This window comes from Taeniopygia guttata, chromosome 24 (assembly GCF_048771995.1).
Source record: "Taeniopygia guttata chromosome 24, bTaeGut7.mat, whole genome shotgun sequence".
Lineage (NCBI taxonomy): Eukaryota > Metazoa > Chordata > Aves > Passeriformes > Estrildidae > Taeniopygia > Taeniopygia guttata.
Genome location: NC_133049.1, coordinates 2320553 through 2342525, shown reverse-complemented (window position 1 = coordinate 2342525; position 21973 = coordinate 2320553). Strand labels below are relative to the sequence as shown.

Here is a 21973-nt window from a genome sequence, read left to right as displayed (position 1 = left end):
TTGTGGTAATTCGGAGGGAGGGGGTTTGCCTTTTCCATTTCACAGGAGGCTCTTGCCTTCCTTCACAGACTCCTGTCTTTTCAAACCAAGACAACCAGCCAGCAACTTCAGCTGTTTTCAAGAACCTCATTGACCCCATGGAGGTTGTGTGGGCAACGAGCCAAAAGGGGGCAGGGGGGTTGTTCTTACAGGGGAATCTTCTGGAAAATGTCTCAGAGAAGGTCCTGAAGAAGGTCTCACAAGATCTGTGGAAAGCACTGCCAAGATGACCAGCACTACAGAGCCCAGAGACATGGTGGTAGATCTTCATTTGTCCCTCACCCCCTACCTTTTCAACACCCCCCTGAAATCATCTGCCAAGCCCCAGGCTGCCTATACCAGGTTGTCCAGCTCGGGGTCGTCACTGAAGAAGGGCTTGTGTTCCTGCTCCTGCTGGTGGACAAAGTTCTCGATGTCGACATCGAAGCTGGCCGAGGTGATGCACTCAGAGCCCTGCGTCGCCTGCTCACACTTCTCAAAGAGCAACGTCAGCAGTGGGAACAGCGGGTGCCTGCAGAGGACAAAGGAGACCACCCATAATGCCCACCGTTGTAGGTCCCATGTCCATCTTTACCCATCCATCCATCCATCCATCCATCCATCCATCCATCCATCCATCCATCCATCCATCCATCATCCATCCATACATTCCCCCCCAGTCTGTAAGGACCTGGTGGTGCAAACATCTCTCCCAAGTCACACTAGAAGTGCTCCCTCTAGATCTCATTCAGCAACAACAACAAAAAAGAAAGGCTTAAAAATTGTAAAATTCACTATCTCCTCCATCAGGCAACAACTTGTTCCAGTGTCTTGGTATTTTCCATCATTGCACCAAAGTCAGAATTTCCTGAATAGGCAAAAAGGCTCAGTCTTGGACATAGCCAAGATGTCCTGGAGTCATCTGCTGTCCAAGTGGCTTTTTCTTTCAAGGATGGACATCAGCACCTCCTCATCAATGACAATATTTCACCTCAAAATGTATCTGTTGGTTGGAGACGATGGATGGGGACTTCTGTCTGCCTGGACCAACCTTGTTACAGGCTGCTCCTCTACCAAGAGGTCTCTGTGCACCTCTGACAAGTCCACAAAGAGGGGTCAAATCCCTCTTCTTTCTTACCATGAGATGATCTTGAAAACAAAGATTTATAGTTCTTCTTGAAATCCAAATCTCTCCAATGATGATGCTAAGCTGATGCAACATAAAATGCAAACACACAAACAGCAACAAGGCACGTGGACAATACAGGGGTGAGAACCATGCCTTAGGGCAAGCCTCAGTGAGCCTCTCCAGCTGTGCAAATTCAAATCAAAAATGTTTTATGGAGTCTTTCCAGGCAGAAATGCTGCTGCAGGAATTGTCTTCCAGAGCACTCCAGTTATCCGAGCACAATGGGATTGGCTCCACCATTTTATCTCCAAAAGATGGCCCAAAAGATGATTATGAATCACTTCCTGACAGCCCTTTTGAGTCGGAGTCAGGCGAAGGGGTTAAACCCCTTGGCTAAGTCTTCATTTGCAGCCGCTAATACCGCAGCATATTATAGTTTAATCTGTCCTGATCCTAGTTTAATGCAAGATTCACCGAGGCTGGAGCAGAGAGTGGCGAGGGGGGGAAATCATTTCATAATTTCAGTAGCCCCGCCGGAGCTTAGCCAAGGGATATGAAAGGCAAATTCCAGGCGGAAGGTTGAATTATTGGGACTTACGAAGCGGTGGCACCGCAGCAGGTGCCTGCTGCCATTTCCAGAGCTGCTCCAACAATTAGGAGCAGAGGAATGGAATTACCTCAAGGATGGGGGTTTGGGGAGGGGAAAAGGGGGTTGCAACCCCTGAGCAATTTCAGACCCTTTTCTTTGAGGGGTTGCATTGGCCAAGGGGGGATTAAGGCCAGCATCACCCCGTGCTCCTCAGTATTGATAACGGGAGCAGCGTTGCTCTGGACCTCCAGGAAGGTTTTGGGGCTGGCAGGAGTAGGAGGAGGAAGGAACACGGCTGAGGGGAGAATGGTTTGCTTTTCAGCTGAAAATAAAATGGAATAAAACATTTTAAATCTAAGATAAGATAAAGAAAAGGAAAAAAAAAGAAAAAAGCCCAAAGTGGAATCCAATCCGATCAAATCCATCAATAAATAAAAATAAAATTAAATGAAACAAAACAATAAAGTAAACACCAAACAAAATAAAATAACATTAAACAAATAAAAAATTAAAATTTAAAATATCAATATAAAAAAAAAAACCAAAACAAAACAAACACAAGGGGAAGTCATGGGGTGAAGACCCCAGGGATGTGTTAAAGGAGGGCACCAAGGGCCCCCTCTGAGAGCTGTCTTGAAGAGTGCTGGAATTTGGGGCTTTGCCATGAGCTTTATGCTGAATTGTTGTGGAATTTAGGCGTTTTTTTTTCATTTTTATATGGGAAAAAACCCTCCTCAACCAGTTTTCTCCATTTCCAGCCTTTCTGTGACCACATCACGCAAAGGAAAGGATGGGCCACCATGGCAGGTCATTGTGGCATAAAAATTGAGAGCTGGAGCCCCTTTTTGCCATGAAATTTGCAGTGGGGGGAAGGAATGGATATCCAGAATGCACAGGAATAATGAGGATTTTTCCCACTGTGGGTGTTACAAAGGTGGAAAACCACCCCTATGGCACAAAGGAGAGTTTTGGGGTAAAAACTCTGCTTTTGCTGATTATGGTTTTGCAAAAAGAAACCCAAAAAAACTGGTTTGTTTAGCTGGTTTGTTTTTTTTTTTCTGCCAGGGAATCCTCCAAATGAAAGGGCTGAACCAGCCCTGACATTTTCCTGCAGGAGAGAGGTCGTTGGCAGCCACTAATAAAAAGGATTCGACACGGGCTAATAAAGAGGAATGAATTCCTCTAATGGCCTAATTTCCCACCTTCAGCCGAGCCAGCAGCACAGCAGGCACGTCACAACAGGAATTTTTCTTTTTTTTTTTACTTCTTTTCCCCTAAAAAAACCCCAAACAACCCAAAAAAACCCAAAAAACCGCACCAAAAAAAAACCCACAAAAAAACCAACTCACAAATGCCTCCCACCAAACTTAATGCAAAGAAATCCAGGCATTTCCCACTTGGAAAAATCCAATTTGTGGTGCTCGGGTGGTTTAAGCATCATTTCCCTTCAGTAGCATCATCTTTTCTGGTCCAAAATCCATTGGGAAGTCCCAGCCCCGCTGTTGCATAAAGTCAAGAAACCACTTTAGCTGGGAGAAAATTGCAGCTGAGAAGTGACACTGCTGGACCAGGCCCTGCCAAACTGCTCCCACACCAAGAAGGGTGGAAAAGGATTTTTTTTTTTTCTCCCCTTTTTTTCTATTTTTTAACAGATGATAAACCTCCTGTTAGGGCATAAAACCCGGCAGGGTGACTTGTCCATGGGTTTTTATATTTCCTATCACATTTTCCCAGCAATTTCCCTCCAGCTTGATCGACCGATGCTTACAGCCAATGCCTTCTGCCTTGGTGCAATTATTGAAAATTAACAAAAATCCATTGTTTTGGGTGGAGGGAAATGGACCTAAGAGGGCTAAGAAAAATCCTTGTGTGCATTTGATACCTAATGATACACTCACCATCCATTTTAACCCCTGGATAGGGAGATATTCAGCAAGAAAAGGGTAATTTAATGTAAATATATAATGTGTTATATAAATATATGGTAGGATATATTTGTTTTATATAAAAATATATTTGGGGGGTTGTTTTGGCTAGTAACCAAAAATAAGCATCCAGGTTTGGGCAACAAGTGCACACATGGAACTGGACAACAATTTCCCCCCAGATTTTAGGGTGAAGACCTCCCATAAGGTGTTTTTTGCATGTCTTTAACTTTACAATTAAGGCTGTGAAAACATCAAGGGTGGGGTTTGTTTTCTTCCCTTTATCCCACAAATGCTGCAGAACTCCTCATGGAAGGGCAAAAAGAAATATTTTTCTTCTCAAATGTCTTCTTTTGCTTTGAGGAAATTACTTCTACCACCACAAGACCTGCACTGAATAATCCTTGGTGTTTTCCTGGGAAAAACTGAGTTTATTCCATACTTCCATCCACCTTTTCAGACCTTTCAGCCTTGTAATATTTGAATATCTGGAGGACAAATATTTTAATTCCTTCAAGTCCGAGCTGCACTTTTTTGGTTCACGAGCCCCGGTCATTGATAGGTTAATCCTAAACCTTAAACTTTAATCCTAATTATATTAGAATATTGTTACTTTTACATTGTTGCTCTATGTTCTAATATTGTAAATCATCACAGATCACTTGTATAATTACATATTACTTATATAATTATACTATTTACATAATTAGAACATTACTTATAGTAGTTATACAATAACATTACTGCATATATTAAAATATAATATATTATTATGCCCAAATTGACAAAAAAGGGACTGGAGGAGCCACCCGTGCCTGGCCCACATCCTGTACAGATGCAAGAACTGCACATTTCAGGTTAATGTGTGGCTTCACTCCTTGTTCAGCCCCAAATCACACAGCTTTGCCCCCAAAAATGTAAATTTGGGGGGTTTTTGGAATATTTTGAAGGGGCAGAGATGCTGCAGAACAAAGTCCATGGAGGAGCTCCGTCACCACGCGTTACAATCAATGTTATAATTGCTAAAAAGGAGCTAATTGCTAATTCCCCCCTTCCCGTGTGTTAATTAATGCATTAGAAGAACAGCAGATTAATAATGCATAACAACAACGAATGCATCAACCAAGCGATCCGGCGACCGATGCATTAATTAATGCATCACCGAACTGATGCAATAACCCGCCATAATGCAACAATGGATGCATTATAACAACAGAACCATTAATTAAAGGGCATTAATGAATACAATTATCTTGCCTCACCTGTAGACAGCCCTCTTGTCGGCCTCCAGCTGCGCCTGGGGGTCGCCGCCCGCCGCCGGCACCGGCGCGTTGGCGGCCGCCGCCGGCGTGGTGAGGTGCACGGGCTGGGCTTTGGTGGGCTGCTGGGCTGTGGCTGTCATCTGGGGAGGGCAGGGAACAAAGGAGAGAGGGGAAAAAGAATGTAAAATAAAATAAAATTAAATTAAAATAAATAAAAGCAGGGTTTGTTGTTCTTTCCTGATGGGTTTCGTGGCGTTCCGTGCGGGATTTTGGGAGTTCAGGATGCAGCGCTCTGGTGAGGCAGGTAAAACATACACAGGCATTTTAGCTTTGCCTGGAAAGAGAAGGTTTAGATTTTTACCACATTTTCCCCCATTTTTTCCACTTTTCACCAGAGGAAAATACAGGAAAAATCTTCCACCATCTTGTGGGGTAAATTAGGAAGGGATTTTTCACAGAAATCCCAGATTAAATCAGCTGCAACACCGTGGCTTGCCAAGAGCTCTTTCAAAGCAGGTTTTACTGTCTAGACAGAGTCATTTTCAATTTTATCCCAAAATTAGGTGAGCCTCTTCCAGCTCGCCAAGCCCAGCAATGAGTCACCTCAGAGCTGTGAGACAACAGCCAAAATATTCCAACCTTTTTTGGTGTCCATGCCCAAATCACCCAACTTTAGCCCCAGTGTGAGACAACAGCCAAAAATATTCCAACCTTTTTTGGTGCCCATGCCCAAATCACCCAACTTGAGCCCCAATGTGCTGTGCAATAAATCACCCTGACAACAAACATTGTGCTTATTCTTAAAATGGCAGTGATTTGAGGTAAATATGAATCTTGAAGATGGGAGATGTGGTTGTGCCAGTGCTCCTGCCAACATCACCCCAAAAAGTGCCACCCTCTGGAACAGGGCAACATCTATTCAGGGGCAGTTTTGACTTAAAACAATCAAGTCCTTAAAAAAAAATCTGAATTACTTAATGTCAGACTTCAGATAGGTCCAATGTGGTCTTTGTGTTGTCATCACAAGATTCCATTTTAAAAAATTCAGGGAGAATTTGAAACGACTGAGGCTCAAAGGCATCAGCAGCACCCCAAATCCAGAGGTTTCAGCCTAAAATCCCAGTGGAAAGCTATTGCAAAGTGGTTGGTTTGCCTGCCTCTCTGCTGAAATTTGTGAAAAAATTAGTATTTGCCTATTTTTACCTGTAAATGTTCAGTCCTCCCTCGAGGCATGGAGCAAAAGGAAGCCCTGGTTCTTGCTAAGTGTTATATATATAATTTATTTATTTTTCTAATAGACTTATTTCTTCCTGCCTGTGTTTTGATATAAATAATATATATTATTTATTTGTCTGATACATTTATATATTTGTTTCTGTATTTATACAGAAATGGACTTATATGTATTTTTTTTGGCTAATATGCCTTTAAATTTATTTGTGATTGTTAATATATAAAAATGTCCACATACATAAATTATTGTGTCATTAATTCGTGTAAATGTATATGTATATTTATACACAAATATGTAAAACTTTATAAACCCAAGCTGGACCAAACTCATGACACCTTTTGCTTTTAAAATGTTTGCCTTTAATATCTCCTGCCTGACCTTTTGCTGTCAGTTTTTTTCCACTTTTTTTTTTTTTCAATCTCCTTTATTGTTCATAACTCCAAAGTTGGGCTCCAGCACCTGCAAATTCACTTGGCTCTATTTAATTTCCAACTCTCCCAACAGGTTCAATTTCTGTCCCTCTTCCTCTCCCTGGTGCTGAAGAAATGAGTGAAATTTGGGCTGATCCCAGCACTTGGGATTTCTCCTTTTTTCCCCCCATTTTCCATTTAAAACCAAAATGGAGCAGATTTTGGGATAATCCAGACACATCACTGAATATTTCATCCTCTTTTCCCCCTTTTTTCTCCCTATTATCTCCATGGAAAATTACATTTGTGCAGGGAAAAATGGCTTTTCCCCCCAACCTTTTCCCCTTTTTTCCTCCCCCCTACATCACACTTATTTACCAGGATTCCAAATCCCCTTTTGCATCCTGCCAAGTTGAATATTTCCAGCCAAGTCTGCAACTAATTGAGCTATTACCCAAAAAAAAAAACCTCCTTTGGGGCTGCTCCGAAGCGATTACCTCACCTTGGACTAAAGAAAACAACAAAAAATAAGTTAAAATAATTCCAAGTCTATGGAAAAAGAGGGGAAAGGATTCTGGGATGGGGGGGATTTGCAGCTGAATAAGGAAGAGGGAAAAAAAATGAGCCAAAAATGGCATTTGGAGGAGCAGGTGGGGAGGGAAAAGGCAGCAGGTTCCTGGCAGTGGGAAAATGGGAAAGAGGAGGAAATATTTGGGTGTAAAAGTTGTAAATTTTGATAAACAATGCAGGTGGGTTTGGTTTGGTTTCTTTTTCCCATGGAAAATGGCCAAAAATAGTTGCAAGATGGGGGGATAAAAAATGGTAAATGAAAAAGGAAAATAACAAGCACAAAACGTTCTGTTTAAAAAGCAGCAAAAAAAACGGAAGAAAAAATTGTAATTATGACAATAATTATGTAAACTGTTTAAAATTAGTTAAAATATGTTTCAAACATATTCAAAGTGTGCTTACAAATATATTGGAAAAGTAAAATTTTAAAATGTTACAAATGCGTTCAAAGATATGAAGATCAAAAAATGCTTTATAAATACATAAAAATGTATTTAAAATACAGGAAAATGTAAAAAATATATTTGCAATTATGTAAAAACCCAAAACGCTTTAAAATGTAGAATATACAAAAAGAGATGCTAAAATGTTAAAAAAAATTTAAATTATGTTAAAATATCCTTAAAAATACATTTTAAATATAGAACATACAAAAAATGACAAAAGAGCTTTAAAGATGCAAAAAATAAGAATTTTTTAGAAAGAAAGTAATAACAAAATTTTAAAAATAGTAAAGAAAAAGTAAAGAAATATCTAAAAATCCCTGAGTTTTTGCAGGGCTCCTGGGTAAAGCAGAGATGGTCTTTGCTCAATGTTGCCTGAGCTGTGTGTGATATTTTTGGGTTTGAGAATTACAAATTTCTGGGGTTCAGGGGTGATATTTTGGGGTTTGGGAATTACAAATTTCTGAGGTTTAGGGATGATAGTTTTAGGTTTGGGAATTAATTTCTGGGGTTTAGAGGTGATAGTTTTGGGTTTGGGAATTACAAATTTCTGGAGTTCAGGGATGGTATTTTTGAGTTTGGGAATTACAGATTTCTGGAGTTTAGGAATGATATTTTTGGGATTAGAAGTTACAAATTTCTAGGGTTCAGGTGTGAGAATTCTGGGTTTGGATGTTATAAATTTCTAGGGTTCAGGGATGATATTTCAGGGATTTTTTTCCTCTTTTGGAAGGAAATCCTCTGCTGGTGTTGGGGGCTGCTCCTGGGTTCTGGGGGGCTTCCCACAGGTTTAAATACAATAATCCCCCATTTTTAGATTTTATTTAAAGACTGGACAAAGACATCAAGTCCAGAGAAGAAATCCCCTAAATCATCATTTACCCTGCTCCTTAGTGGGATGCTGAAAGCAGCCCAAAAACCTGCTGAGGACACCAGGAACTGGGGGGATTTGTGGCTCCTACTGAAAAATCCCAATCTCCACCCAATTTTTAACCTGTGACTTTCTAAAAAATGTTTTTTTGTAATTAAAAAGATAAAACTATGTTCATACTTTTTTATTTTTGTCCCTGTTATAGCCACCAAAAAAAGCACTCTTTAGGGGGAGGAGGGGAGGAGGAAAGATACTTTTATAACTTTTTGTGTATTGAAAATTACGAAAAATCAGCTTCACCATTTGATTTTTTTTTCCAAAATATATTTACAGAGTAAGATTTTGGTGGGGTTTTTTTTGGTTTGGTTTGGTTTTTTCTGGTTTTTTGGGGTTTTTTTTGTCTTTTTGTCCCTATTGTAACCACTTGGGGGGGCCAATGGTTTTTATCACTTTCCATGCTGAAATTTATGAAAAATTAACCCAATTTTTAATAACACTTTTTCTTAAATATATTTTTAGAATAAATAAATAAATAAGTAAATAAATAAATTAATTCCCCTTCCTCCCTTTTTTCCCCCTCTTGTGACCACCTAAGAAACATTTTTTTGGTAGGGCAAAGCTGCTTTCACCACTTTTGATGCTAAAAACACCTATTTTTTTTTTTTTTAATCATCTTTTTGCCAATGAAATGGATGAATACTTTTCCTCAGCTTTTGCTTTTCATTCATTACAGAAAACTGATTTTAATGCAGACTTTAATTTTCAACAGGTAGAGAACTCAAGGCGTGAGACCATGCTTGGTGTAAAAGATGCTCCATTAACAGATTCCAGGGATTAATTAAGCATTTTTTCCTTCCAAAAGCAGCTTTTCCCATCATTTTTGCTTCATTTTTTCCTGTTTCTGACAGTGAGGGTGACAGCTTGCACAGCCCCTGTTGCAAAACATGAATGCAAAGCTCCCCAAATCCCTTTTTTTAGCAATCTTCTCCCCAAAGTGGTTCCCTTGATGAAGAGGAGCTCATTGTAGCTCTGATAATCAATAATTTTTCCATTTTTCCAGTCCTCCCCACTTCTGGGGAGAAGAAATTTGTGCCATTTGCTTTTCCAATCCCTAGAAATCCCAAATTTTCAGGTGAAAAGTTCACAGCAGTCGCAGATGAGTCAAAAAAAAAAAAAAAAAGAAAATAAGAAAATCAATTCTTGGCTGCAGCTTTAACTCCAAACCCACTAAACGCTTGAGCAACTGCCTTGATAAGGGAAAAAAAGAAGGATTTGGTCAGCAATGCTCCTGAGGGTCCCCAAAATTCGATGTATTAAAACAGGGGGCAGATAAGGGACAGGGAGGGAGAAAGATGCCACGGAAAATGTCGGCTATTTTCGGCTATTTTAAAAGTCCCTTAAATTGCCCATTAGGACTCAAACGGTGCCGTGGCTCCCCCGCTGTGTAAGCGAGAAAAGGGAAAAAAAAATTTGGGAAAAAAAAAAAAAAAAGCCCTACTCAAGGCAGAGCAGCGAAGCGAGTAAATGATGACACAGAAGTTGGAGGAGCCATAAAACCCCACTGAGGTGTCGTTTGTAGAAGTGACCTTTTCCCACCAAAGAAAATGAGGAGAAAGGAGACACGGGTGGCTTCAAGGCAGGGTGTAAAAGTCAATTTATTTATTTTAGCTTGCAGAGGACAGGCTTGGGGGCTTTTTTCGTGGGTTGGTTTTGTTTTGTTTTTTTCTTGGGAGGGGAGATTTTTTTGCTTTTGCAAAAAAAAAGAGGAAAAGCTTGAAATCTTTTGAGGAAAAGCTTGAAATCTTCCATATGAACAGCAAAAAAAGCTGCTTTGAAAATGAAGCTGGTTCAGTGCACAATACAGATTACCCGTGTAGCTGGAAAAGTGGAAATGTGATATAAATATACCCCTAAAAAATCTCAGATGGGCTTCAAGGTGAAGAGCCATCTCCAAAATCCATCCTCAACTCCCAAGTCCAGCCCACTGGGGTCCTCCAGAAGAGTTTCTCTTGGACAAACTCCTCTTCTTATAATAACTTGACTCCATAACGAGGTTTGAAAAAGTTATTTGACTGCTTAAAGCACCACTGGAGATGACTTTTTTTTTTTCTCCCCTGCCACAGGTTATTAAAAAATGCCACTGAAATAAATCAAATGCCATTCTTGTGACTAAACAGGTTTAGTCAAATGTTTCATCTTCCCAGCTAATTAACCTGCTGATCACAATCATGGAACCGTGTCAGCTTTCCAAGAAGACACAAAGACTCCAAAATCACAGAATTCACAGAATTCACAGAATCACAGGTTGGAAAAGACCTTCAACATCATCAAATCCAACCCAGCCCCAGCACTTCAACCAAACCTTGGCACCCAGTGCCACATCCAGGCTTGTTTTAAACACACCCAGGGATGGTGACTCCACCACCTCCCCGGGCAGAACATTCCAGAACTTTATCATTTTTCTGTAAAAAAACTTCTTCCTAATATCAACCTAAATTTCCCTTGGTGCAGCTTGAGATATTTGAAACAACTGAGGCTCAAAGGCATCATCAGCACCCCAAATCCAGAAGTTTCAGCCTAAAATCCCAGTGGAAAGCTAAAGTTTGCCTGCCTCTCTGCTGAAATTTGTGAAAAAATAGTATTTTTTCACAAATTGGGGAACAAAACAGGGAAAACCCCATCATTTTACCCCAAATCTTTCCATCTTGCAGATTGACAGAAGAGGTTTTAATTCTGCCAGTCTCTGAGATGAATGCCCTGGGGCATATTTTGCAATGGCCACTATTTAAGAAATCAAGGTAATTCATGCAGGAGCTGTGTCAAAACTCAAAATATCCCTCAAACATTTTTAAATGTTCCAAGTCCAAGTCAAAAACATTTAAACCCCTAACAAGCAACTAAAAATAACTATCATTTTAAATTTAAGCCATAAAATAATTTACCAACCTTAAAAAAAAAAACAAAAAAATCACAAAAATTTAAATATTATAATAAAAATAATCACAAAATAAAAAACAAAAATTGAAATACTATACAAAAAAGTTTTAAATCCGATACAAAGAAGTTTTAATTTTATACATAAAAGTCAAAACTTTTAAAAATAAAAATTTAAGCCTATCCTATCCTCCCTCTTTCTTCTTCCTTACCTCCATATTCTGAATAATATTAACACTCACAAATTAATTTAAAATAAAAAACACCATTTAATAGAAATAATAAACATTAAAAACTATAAACATTTAACATATACCATATAAAAAGTAACAACAACCCTAAGCAAAAAAAAAAAAAAAAAAAAAAAAAATATATATATATATATATATATATAACTTTACCTAAGCTACTAAACAAGCCACAAGAACCCAAAAAACCAATATTTTAAATAAGTTACTACCTGGAGGCCACTGACCTGCGGGGTGTCCTGGTAGGGAGGAGGAGGCACTGTCTGCGTGGCCATCATGGTCAGAGCTGGTGCAGGGGAGACATGGTGCATCCTGCTTGGGAGTCACATCGAGAACCTGCAGGCAGCAGAACAGAGCTCTGGGTCACCTGGGACCTCTCCCCCCAGAAAATCCCACAGAAAGGGAAGGAAAAACAAAAGACACACAGGAGACTTGACATTCCTCACACTGCACTCTGCCACACAGTCCCTGGAAGAAACTCGAGGTGGTTTGATGAGCCTTACTGTGATTTGATGATTTTTTGAGATTTGTGAGTTTGGATAAGGAATGCACTGGGGGTGAAGAGAAGCAGGTCACTCACAGGGAGATCTTCACTGGAGATGATGGTGCCATCAGTGAAACTGATATTTTCTCCCCTGGGCATTTTCTTTCCACCCCTCATGCCTAACCACACTGCCTAAATGGGGATTTCCATCCCCTTTCCAGCTATTTCTCTTTTCTGGAAGCAGAAAGACAAACCATACATGCAAACCTTGCCATTTTTTAAAATTATACACCAAAACCTCCCAGAATGATGTGTCTCTTTGCCTCTGGTCACCATAGAGTCACATCCTCATGCTCAGTTCAGAAGGGACACGGAGAATTCAATGTATTCACCAATATATTAAATATATTTACTTATTAATTTATTTAACATATTCCTACACTGTGCTGTCCAACCCATCTGTCTCCTGTGTTGAGGTGGCTGACCCCATGATGACTGAATGCACAGAAATGTGGAAACTCTTGTTTGATTTGAACCAGGCAGCAAACCTGGATTTTGCACACCCCATAAACTGAGGAGATGGTCCTCACACAGCCTCCAGCCTCTCTGGAAGCTGCTGCTTTTTCCAAAATGCAGTTATCTGGGAGGAAAACAGACTAATTTTTTTGTATCTTCAGGTTCAAAGGAGATGGAGAAAAAAGAGGGGCACCAGGAAGGAACAAATTTGTAGTGGAGCACTTGGCTGGGAAAAGTCCCCAACAAATAGACCTGGTGGTAGATGCGACCCAAAAGCAATTCTTGGCCTTGAAAATACCTTCTCTCCCACTATTTCACTGCAGCTGTGTGGTTGCTTTGGAAAGAAGAGCCAATTATCTTGCCTGAATTCTTAAAAAACTCTGCCCTGTCCTCTCTGTGGCTCAAAGTCCTGGTTTGGGGCAACTCACAGAGTTACCCAAAAAATCTTCCTGGTTCCTCCTTTCTTCTTTTAATGCCTCCTTTCTGTAAGAGACAACACCTTCCCAAGGCTGTGATGCACTGGCTTTCCCCTTGGTTCCTCATCTGGAGAAAAGCCATGGCACCATCCCACGAGGAAAGGCAGAAAGTCATGGAAGTCCCCTGATATTGTGAGGGAATATACCAAAAAACACTGTCAGCATTTCTTTCACCACGAAATGGTGACAGGCAGGAAGGTGCAAGGAGGAGGAACAGAGGCACTGATGAGCTCAGCCAAAACTGAGGCACATTTGGGAATCTTTGTGAAAAATGTAGTCCTCCCTACTTGGGGGAAGAGGTGCAATATTCTGATCTTCTCCAGGCTTTGCCAGGCACTAAGCTCACAAATGCACCACATCCAAATGGAAAGCCAAGTGCAAGGGATGAGCACCAACAACTCTTCTTTATTTTGCATGAATAAATGAGGTTATTCTTTCTTATACTTTGCACAAATATGGATAACCCATGAATTGAATACTAAGAAATCACACCCGAAATCCTGTGCATTGTGAAGGTAGATCAGGGCTCTTGCATGACACAGACCTCTAGCAGTGAGGATATTGCATTTATGGGATTAAAATGATGCTTTTCATCTTTTTCCTCCCAACAGCAAAATAGCAGGAGGCAAAATTATCTGCTCCTGAGTGAACTCACAGCTTAAAACCTTTGAAATCCAATGTCAAAACTCAGCTCGCAGCTGCAGGCACACAAATATCCGTGTCCTCGGGGGGCAACACCCAGGGAAAAACCTCCCCACAGAAACAGTTTCAGCTGGGGAAAAGCAGAATTTAGCACTGTGACAGTCTGGACATCTGTGTGGGAAGCTAAAAAAAAAAAAAAAGACATTGCTATTTTGGGAAAAATACCCTGCTTGGCATCTATTGTTCCTGCCAAGAGCAATCCTACAACCAGCACGTGGCAATTTGCTGTGGGGTGTGAGTTTTTTGGGTGAGTCTATTCCCAGAAGGTGGCAGCCCAGAGCCCAATTTAATTGCTGAATAATATCTAAACTGCTCAAATCAAGCTGTTCATTGAGGTTTATGGGTGCTGGTTTGTTTGGAGAATAAGACTGACAGATAAATGTGGGGGGGAAAAAAGGGATAAAAGTGGGAGACAGCTGTTGCCAATAGCAGTATACTTATTTATCTGGGGGGAAACAAATGCACTCAGGCACTGTAAATATGCAGGAAAGTGTCTGGTGCCCACAGGAGAAGCTGGACAAGTGTTTCATGAATCTCAGGACAACAGTGCAGAGCTGCCAGCCCCATGGATTTACCAGCAGCCAGCGCAGGGAAGGGCTGAAAGCTGCCATTATGTGCATTAACCCTTTCTTATTTTGTGTATTTCTGTTTTATACATGAATCCCCTTTCTTTTCTTTCTTTCCCCCAATTCTTAAATTAATTTGTCTGTGTGAGCTCTTGAGTGTGGGCATCCAAATATTGGAAGGAGCAGAGCATCACCAAACCCCTGCCAACTCCTCCCAGCCCACCTCAAGGAAATGTTCAGATCTTGGGTGAAGAGTGAATTCTGGGGATCTGGAGATCAGGGAGGGCAGGAATTGCAGCCAGCTCCTGGGGGATTTGCACAGAAGAAAGAAATGGTGAGCAATAAAAACCCATAAAGGCTCTTTCATTTCCGGAAGCAGCAGTACTTCTCTTTTTGGCAGTGACTTCAGATCAAAGTATCCTAAATTTCCTTATGAAATAAAATTATTTCAGCTACCACTGAAATGTTGCCATTACGTTGGAAATGTATTTCCCGAAGAGCTTGTGCCTATCTAAAAGACTGTCAGATTTATAGGCTGGGCTTTTTTACCAGCAATATATTATATCCTTTTTCAAGTAAAAATAATTACAGACTAAGTTGAAAGGTTGGGGTTTTTTTTTTCCCATGATGCCTTAAAACACTTAAAATACCAAAGTATTGTCACCACCCTCCAGGTGAACATGACCTCCTTGATTAATAAAACAGCCATAAACCCACATTAGAATGGTTAGGGCTGGTCAGAATTTGGGCTGAATGAAAAAAAAAAAAAAAAACCAAATTAAAATTCCCTTTTATGGACTCTACATTACTGTTTTCAAAGCAAAATGTCAATACTCAACCTGTAAAGCACAACTCTTGTTTCTGAGCCAATGGGAAAACAAGGATCACCTTTTCTAGCTCACTGAGAAGCTTCTGCCCCACAGCAACACATGCACTTGATAATGGAGGATTCAACACGAAAAAAAATCAGAAAACCAGCTTTTCAGGCCTTCCTTCTCCACCTGAAGCATCAAAATAATTAGAGATACTTGAGGATGGTTTTTTTACAAGCCATGGAAGGTATTTTTCTGCATTAAGGGAAGATTGCCTTTTCCAAAGGGAATTTTTGGAAGAGGGGATGCTGTGAGATTCTCAACGTTTCAGTCACGCTCTCCCCACAGCAGGCTGCGAGGTTTTTATGTCACCATCTTCGCAGAGGGCTTGTGCAGGCTGAAGTTGATGATATATGCATTCAGCTAAGTTAAAATGAAGAAATACAGCAGAGGAGGGATGGAGAGGCTCCTCCAGAGGCCAATAGATCTCACTCAGAGCACCAGGACAGCCTCGCCCTCGGCAGGTGATGCCAGCTCCATAAAGTGAATTAAGAGTGACCCTCTCTTCTTGAAAGTCTCCTTTCTATCAACAAATCTCCACCTTTTTTGCCTCTTTTTAACAAAAGTGCCCAGAAAGATGAATAGCAGGTTTTCATGTCATTACAGGAAGTCCTTTATGCCACCCTGAGCTTGTTAAAAATAAATCAAGTGCTATTAAATGGTCAAAACTAGAAAATAATCCTATTTTTCAAAACATTACCCATTCTTGGCCATTCCCCCATGTTCAAGGTTGCTTCCAAACAGGCTCATGTAAATACCTCATCTGGGGAGATCAGGAATGTTTGTGCAAAGGTACCACTGTGCCACCAAGTAATTTTAATTTTTTAAAAGAATGGATCATAGCCAAATTTCCTCAATCCAATCCCAGGAGGTTTTCTTGCACTGAGAGCATCTTTTGCTCTTGGCCAAGATGCGATGCTGGTTTTACTAAATGCTGACCTCCATACCCTCCCAGTATCCTGTTATTAGTTATTGCCTGGTAAAAAAAAGGAGAAATTGACTCTGTGTTTCTGCTGTTAAAGCAGATAGTGACTTGATATTTCTGTATAACAAAGTCTAGATCAGAGCAAATACCTTTTCTGTTTTTCTCCTAAAAAAGCAGTTGGTCAACACATAAGCACTGGGATAAAAGGGAGAGGGAAACACCATGTTGGACAATGCCAAAAAAACTCTTGCCAAACACTGGTTTGGATGGGCCCCTGAGCACCAGGAAAAGGAGCATTTATTTATTTAATATTTTTCACCTAGGCATTTGATATTTTATTTTTTATTTAATATTTACAGGTATTTATTTGTTCTTTGTATTTATTTAATCACTATTTCCCAATCCTCCTACCAACTTCAGCTCCATAGGAAGGATGGAGCTGCTTCAGTGGATTTCTGATGAGAACAACAATTACTGCTAAATATTTCTCTCCTCTCCAAAGATACCCATCTCTGAAAGGCTCCAGGGATATCTCTGCAACATAAACAGGAGAATAAAACCTGCAAGAGCCAGTCAGAGCTTTAGCAGACAAGGTTAATGTACCTTGAACAGCAGCATTAAACAACTTTGCTCATTTTTTTAAGTGGAGAGCTGAGATACCTACATACATTTTAAAGTGTTATTTTTATAGGGGAAGACCATTAAAGCACCTTCCAAAACAAACTGGCACAGGGAAACATCAAAGAAGCTTCTTCAAAGTAACCTGTGAATACTTGAATTTTGTGCAACCCAGCCCTCTGCCCAAGAAAGTTCCCAAAAGAGCAAGTTGGGATTTTTTTTCAGCAAATCAAAAAGCTTTGAAGTGAAGTGTAGCTGAGGAACCCCAAAAATGTAGAAACTTCCTCTTGCCGGGCATGAAATGGCCAAAAAAAAAAAATTTCTGGTTGCCTTGTAAAAAATAGGGAGCAGATGAATGTTTTCACAGTTCTTCTCTGAGAACAATTAATGTCCAAAGACTAAAGTCTTGCCCTGTGCTTTCAAACCGTGCCTTGTGTTCTTCATTCTGCATGAATGGACAGTGATGGGTCAGGAACCACTGAGCACCCCCACATTTCCATCCTGCAAACACCAAATCTCAACCCCACACTGGCAAGGAGAAGGTCACAGACTCAGAGAATAATCTGAGCTGGAAAGGACCCACGAGGATCCAGCTCCTGTCCCTGCACAGCACCATCCCCAAGAGTCACACCACACACCTGAGGGTATTGTCTGAGTGCTTCTTGAGCTCTGCCAGCCTTGGGGCCGTGCCCAGTGCCCTGGGGGCCTGTTCCCGTGCCCAAGCACCCTCTGGGTGAAGAACCTTTCTCTAATATCCAACCCAACCCTCCCTGACACAACTCCAGGCCGTTCCTTTGGGTGCTGCCACTGGGCACACAGAGCAGCAATCAGTGTTTGCCCCTCCTCTCCCCCTCACAGGGAAGTTGCAGACTGTGAGGAGTCTCCCCTCAATCTCCTCCAAGACCAAGTGCCCTCACTGCTCCTCCTTGAGCTTCCCTCAGGACCCTCCACCACCTTCCTGGCCCTCCTTAGGATGCTCTCTAATAGTCCAAAGTCGTTCTCTCTCGTGCTGTGGTGCCCAAAACTGCCCAAGGACTCCAGGTGAGGCCACCCCAGTGCTGAGCAGAGAAGGACAATCCCCTTCCTCACCCAGCTGGTGGTGCTGGGCCTGAACCCCCCCAGGACAAGGCTGTCCCTCCTGCCAGGGCACTGCTGGCTCACATTCAACCTTCCATTGACCAGGACCCCCAGGTCCCTTTCTGCAGAGCAGTTTTCCAGCATCTCATTCCTTTGTCTGTCTGTACCTCCAGGGCTGCCCCATCCCAGGTGCAGAATCCAACATTTTCCCTTGCTGAACTCCATGGTGATGACCCAATCCTCTAACTTGTCCAGGTCTCTCTGCAGGGCCTCCCTGCCTTGAGGGAGTCAGCAGATCATCCCAGTTTTGTATTGCCTACAAACTTGCTTCACATCCCTCCAATGGAGCCTTCAGCGCCATCCATCCTGCATCCAATCCATGTGGAAGAGCACAGGGTGGAGGATGGAGCCCTGCAGGACCCCACAAGTGACAGGCTGCAAGTCTGATGTCACCCAGTCACTGCAACCCTTCGTGTCCTGGGGAACCCAGGGCTTCCCTCTGGCTGCCCTGGCAGGTCTGGGACCCTGGCAGGGGTCAGGAACCCCCCTGGACAGAGCCCCCAGAGACACTGGCTGTGATCTCTGCCCATGGAAAAGAGTTTTCAATCTTACAGGATGAATTACAAGCTTTGAGTGTTTGATATCAGTAATAATTAAGTGTGGCACGGGTGCAAAAGTAAAATTTTAGGATTCTAGATTAGGGGTTCAGAGGGGACAAGATGGAGGAAATTGGGTGTGCCTTGTCCTTTTTCTCCTTCTTCATGCCCTCCATGTTTCACTGCGGTGTTGGCATTTTTCTGTTGGTTCAGGCTGGGGACACACTGTCCAACGTAGGTGACAGATATTGGCACGTTATTGTAAATCCAGCACAGGTAGTTTGTGGTATTTAATGTTTGTACCATCCCACTGAGGGCAGAGCCCCACACGCTGCCCTGCAGGACAGAGCTGCGGCAGGGCAGCAGAACATGTTAGAGATAAACAGAATAAACAACCTTGAAACCAGCACAGACCAATTATGGCTTCTTTGGCAGCGGGGCTGACAGACAGAGACTTTCTACAATCTGGGAATCACCAATACCCACAGATTCCGACAGTGTCCCACCCGTGAGCCAGCAGCCCCACACGGGGATCCAGCCGGGCACATTTTGTGCAGAGGATGCCGTGACAGATGGCATTGGAGGCTCCATCCCCAAGGTCCCTGACAGGTTAAAAAGAGCTTCTCAGAGGACAAAAAAGGTGATGGCAAAAAAAAATGATGAGTTTTGGAGATATAAGCCAGAAGAAGAGGTTTAAATTTGGGTCTGAGGTGAATGAGGTCGTGGGAAACTGTAATATTTGTGAATTCTACAAACTTCTGTCCCAAGATCAAAGGTGGCATCAGTGCTATTGCTTAAGGATGGGCAGCTGAGAAGAAACACACTCAACAACTGCCTTGCTCTGCAAAAATTAAACCATTATTCAAGTTTTTCCATTCCAAACTGACATCTGCAGTCCTTCACCAATGTCCTGGTTGCAAGCAGGACAGAGTGAATTTTTACAATGGTTTGGAGGGGAACTTGACCAGACCCTAATATTATTTTATTTTTTTATTTTTATTTATTATTATTATTGTTGTTGTTGTTGTTAATAATAATGCTAATACTAGTACTAATACTAATACTAATACTAATACTAATACTAATACTAATACTAATAATATGGTATATTTGATACCATTGCCAGGGGCAGGGGAAAGGGACTCTGTCTCTTCTGAGAAGAAGGGAATTCATTCTCCTGGAGCAAGCGTGGAGGATAGATCAGTGGGGTGATGCTGGTCCTGACCAGGAGCTCTCTGGGGGCATGGCTGTGGTAGGGCAAAGCTCTGTGCTCTCTTTTGTACCCTTTTGTTATTTGTATTGCTGTTGTAACAAGTTCATTTTCTTATCTCATTGCTGGTTCCAGTAAATTGTTCTTATCCCAGCTCATCTTTGCCTCCCAAAACCTCCGTGAGCAGCACCAGGTGAACACAGATGGACACCTGCTTTTTGGTGGATTTGCTGAAAACATCAGAGTGAACTCAAGTGCAGGAACACAGGTGAGGTGTGAGCGTAGCATGCAAAGACTTCCCTGACTGGGAAAGTCAGGAAACATCAATACCACAGTACACCAAATAAAATCCTCCCTTAAATCTGCCTCATTTCTATATCCTTCTATCACACTTGGAAATTTGAGAGGGGGAAAAGCTCCCTCTGGAGCCCAATAAGGCAGATAAGTCAGAGTTCTTGACTTGCTGAGTTTTCATTTTACATGCCTCTTTTGCAGAATTTCCTATGTAAAATGTAAAATTCCCTATGAAAAATTACTCTGCTGACCAGCAAACAAAAATAAGGTTTTCCTTGAGGCATGTCAGGCTTTCTGGTACCTATAGGGAGTTGTCCCTATCCAAACCCTGAGCCAAGGCACTAAGATTGAGATGGGAACACCGTGATTAATCACCACAATTGAAACATTTTTCATTTGCCCATTTGAAAGCAATTTTTTGGCCGTATTTCCAGCCTCAGTGATGAAAGAGAAGTTTGACATATGACACGGTGATTTATAGGGAGTTGCAATGGGTTCCAAACTCCTTTAGTAATGCTTAATAAGACTGTCTTTTCCATTTACTCCAAATGGGAATAAATCTCAGCCTGGTCTGAACTCAACACGATGAAGAAACTGGGATCAGAAAAGGACTGGAAGTGTTCATGGTGTGAGACAGATATGTTAAATTTTTTTCACAACATTTTGCACAATGACAAAAGGTATGGCCTGGCCTCAAAGGTGCATCTTGTGGTCACAGGGGCTTCAGGAGGAGGAAAGCTGAAATAGTTTGGTGCCTGGAAATTGCAGGGACTAACACACAGTGGAGAAAGCCAAGATGTTTCTCAGAAGCCTTCAGGGAATTTCTATCATTAACCACTTCGAGTGATGCCAGCCCAGCATTCCAGAAGGTAATTAAATGAACACCCACCACCACCACATCTTTCTGTGCCTTTCAAGGAAGGTGTCTGGACCCTGTTGGCACAATTTGCTGAGCAGTTTGGGTTTGGTCTCTTTGCTGGAGATGCTTCCAGGCCAGGTTGCACCTTGTGTCCTCCACAGACACGGCTCCTCCAAAGAGAACGACCCAACAAACACAAAATACATGGCAGGGCACCGAGTACTTTTAATGCCTTGAGATTTTACCTTTATATTTCCCAAATCCTGTGCTGCATTAGTGCACAGCTCTAAACTCCACATGAAGTGCCAGCTCCTGTCTTCACCTCTTGGTCAGACAAAACAATTCCTCTGGGCCTGGAACCCAAGGACACCCAACAGCCTCAGGTCCCAAAAATTATAAATAACGTGAACTGGGGAGGGGCAAACTGGGGGAATGTGACTTCACTGCCTGAAGCTGTAATTGGGGAATGAACCCCTGATATGGAAATGGACCAAACTGAAATCTGTGTGAAAAACTCGTGAGCACTGTCCATGCTGGGTGCAGCCTCTGGGAGGCTCTGACTGCCCAAGGTGTGTCTGGTAAAGGCCTTCAATAAATTCCCACTTTATTCTCTTTGCTCTGCCCAGCCTCTGCTCTGGCAGCCACTCCAATGCATCATTTTCACTTACTTTGAAATACAGATTGGAAGGAGAGCATCAAGCAGGGAAGATCCCCCCAAAAAGTCATTGTGGTGACCCCAATCCCCCCCCACACTCACCAGAAAAGTAATTTCAACATTTATCAGAAAGGGGTGAAATCAGGCTAAAGAAATATTTACCACTTCCTTCATCATGTGTTTTTCGTTTTGGCTGAAGCAGGGTCACCAGCAAGAATCCAAGGGCAGCCTAGGGGAAAGAATCCTCCTCCTACTGGTTCTTCCTACTAAAAGGGACCTTCAGAGGAGGCAAAACTCAAAGAAAAGACTCAAAGAAAAGATGTTCTGCTGGGCCATGGACCAAATGAAGGGTTTTGTGTTTTCTGTTTTTCTTTGAGAAGCCCCCACCTAAATATAACCAGTTTAAAGTGAAACCAGTCACTTTTGTGGAATAGTTACACAAATTGAAGGGGCCAGTCCCATTTTCAGTGACCAAATATTTCTCTTTGCT

The 21973-nt window shown here is 41.8% G+C and overlaps 1 protein-coding gene across 9 annotated transcripts in view; it reads right to left on the bottom strand.

Annotated features, from left to right (window-relative positions):
- PKNOX2 (PBX/knotted 1 homeobox 2) overlaps positions 1-21973 on the bottom strand; it is a 93753-nt gene that overhangs the window by 16999 nt on the left and 54781 nt on the right. For 5 of the 9 annotated variants that reach the window (XM_072918091.1, XM_072918089.1, XM_030291113.4 and 2 more), the window contains 3 exons: positions 11846-11969; positions 4924-5063; positions 379-550 (listed from right to left, as the gene is read on the bottom strand). In XM_072918091.1, the coding sequence (XP_072774192.1) occupies positions 379-550; positions 4924-5063; positions 11846-11944 (411 nt within the window). In that variant the 5' untranslated portion in view covers positions 11945-11969. Of the gene's footprint in view, positions 1-378; positions 551-4923; positions 5064-11845; positions 11970-21073; positions 21093-21973 lie in introns of those variants that run through there. The other 4 variants (XM_072918094.1, XM_030291120.4, XM_072918095.1 and 1 more) reach the window with 3 other exon arrangements.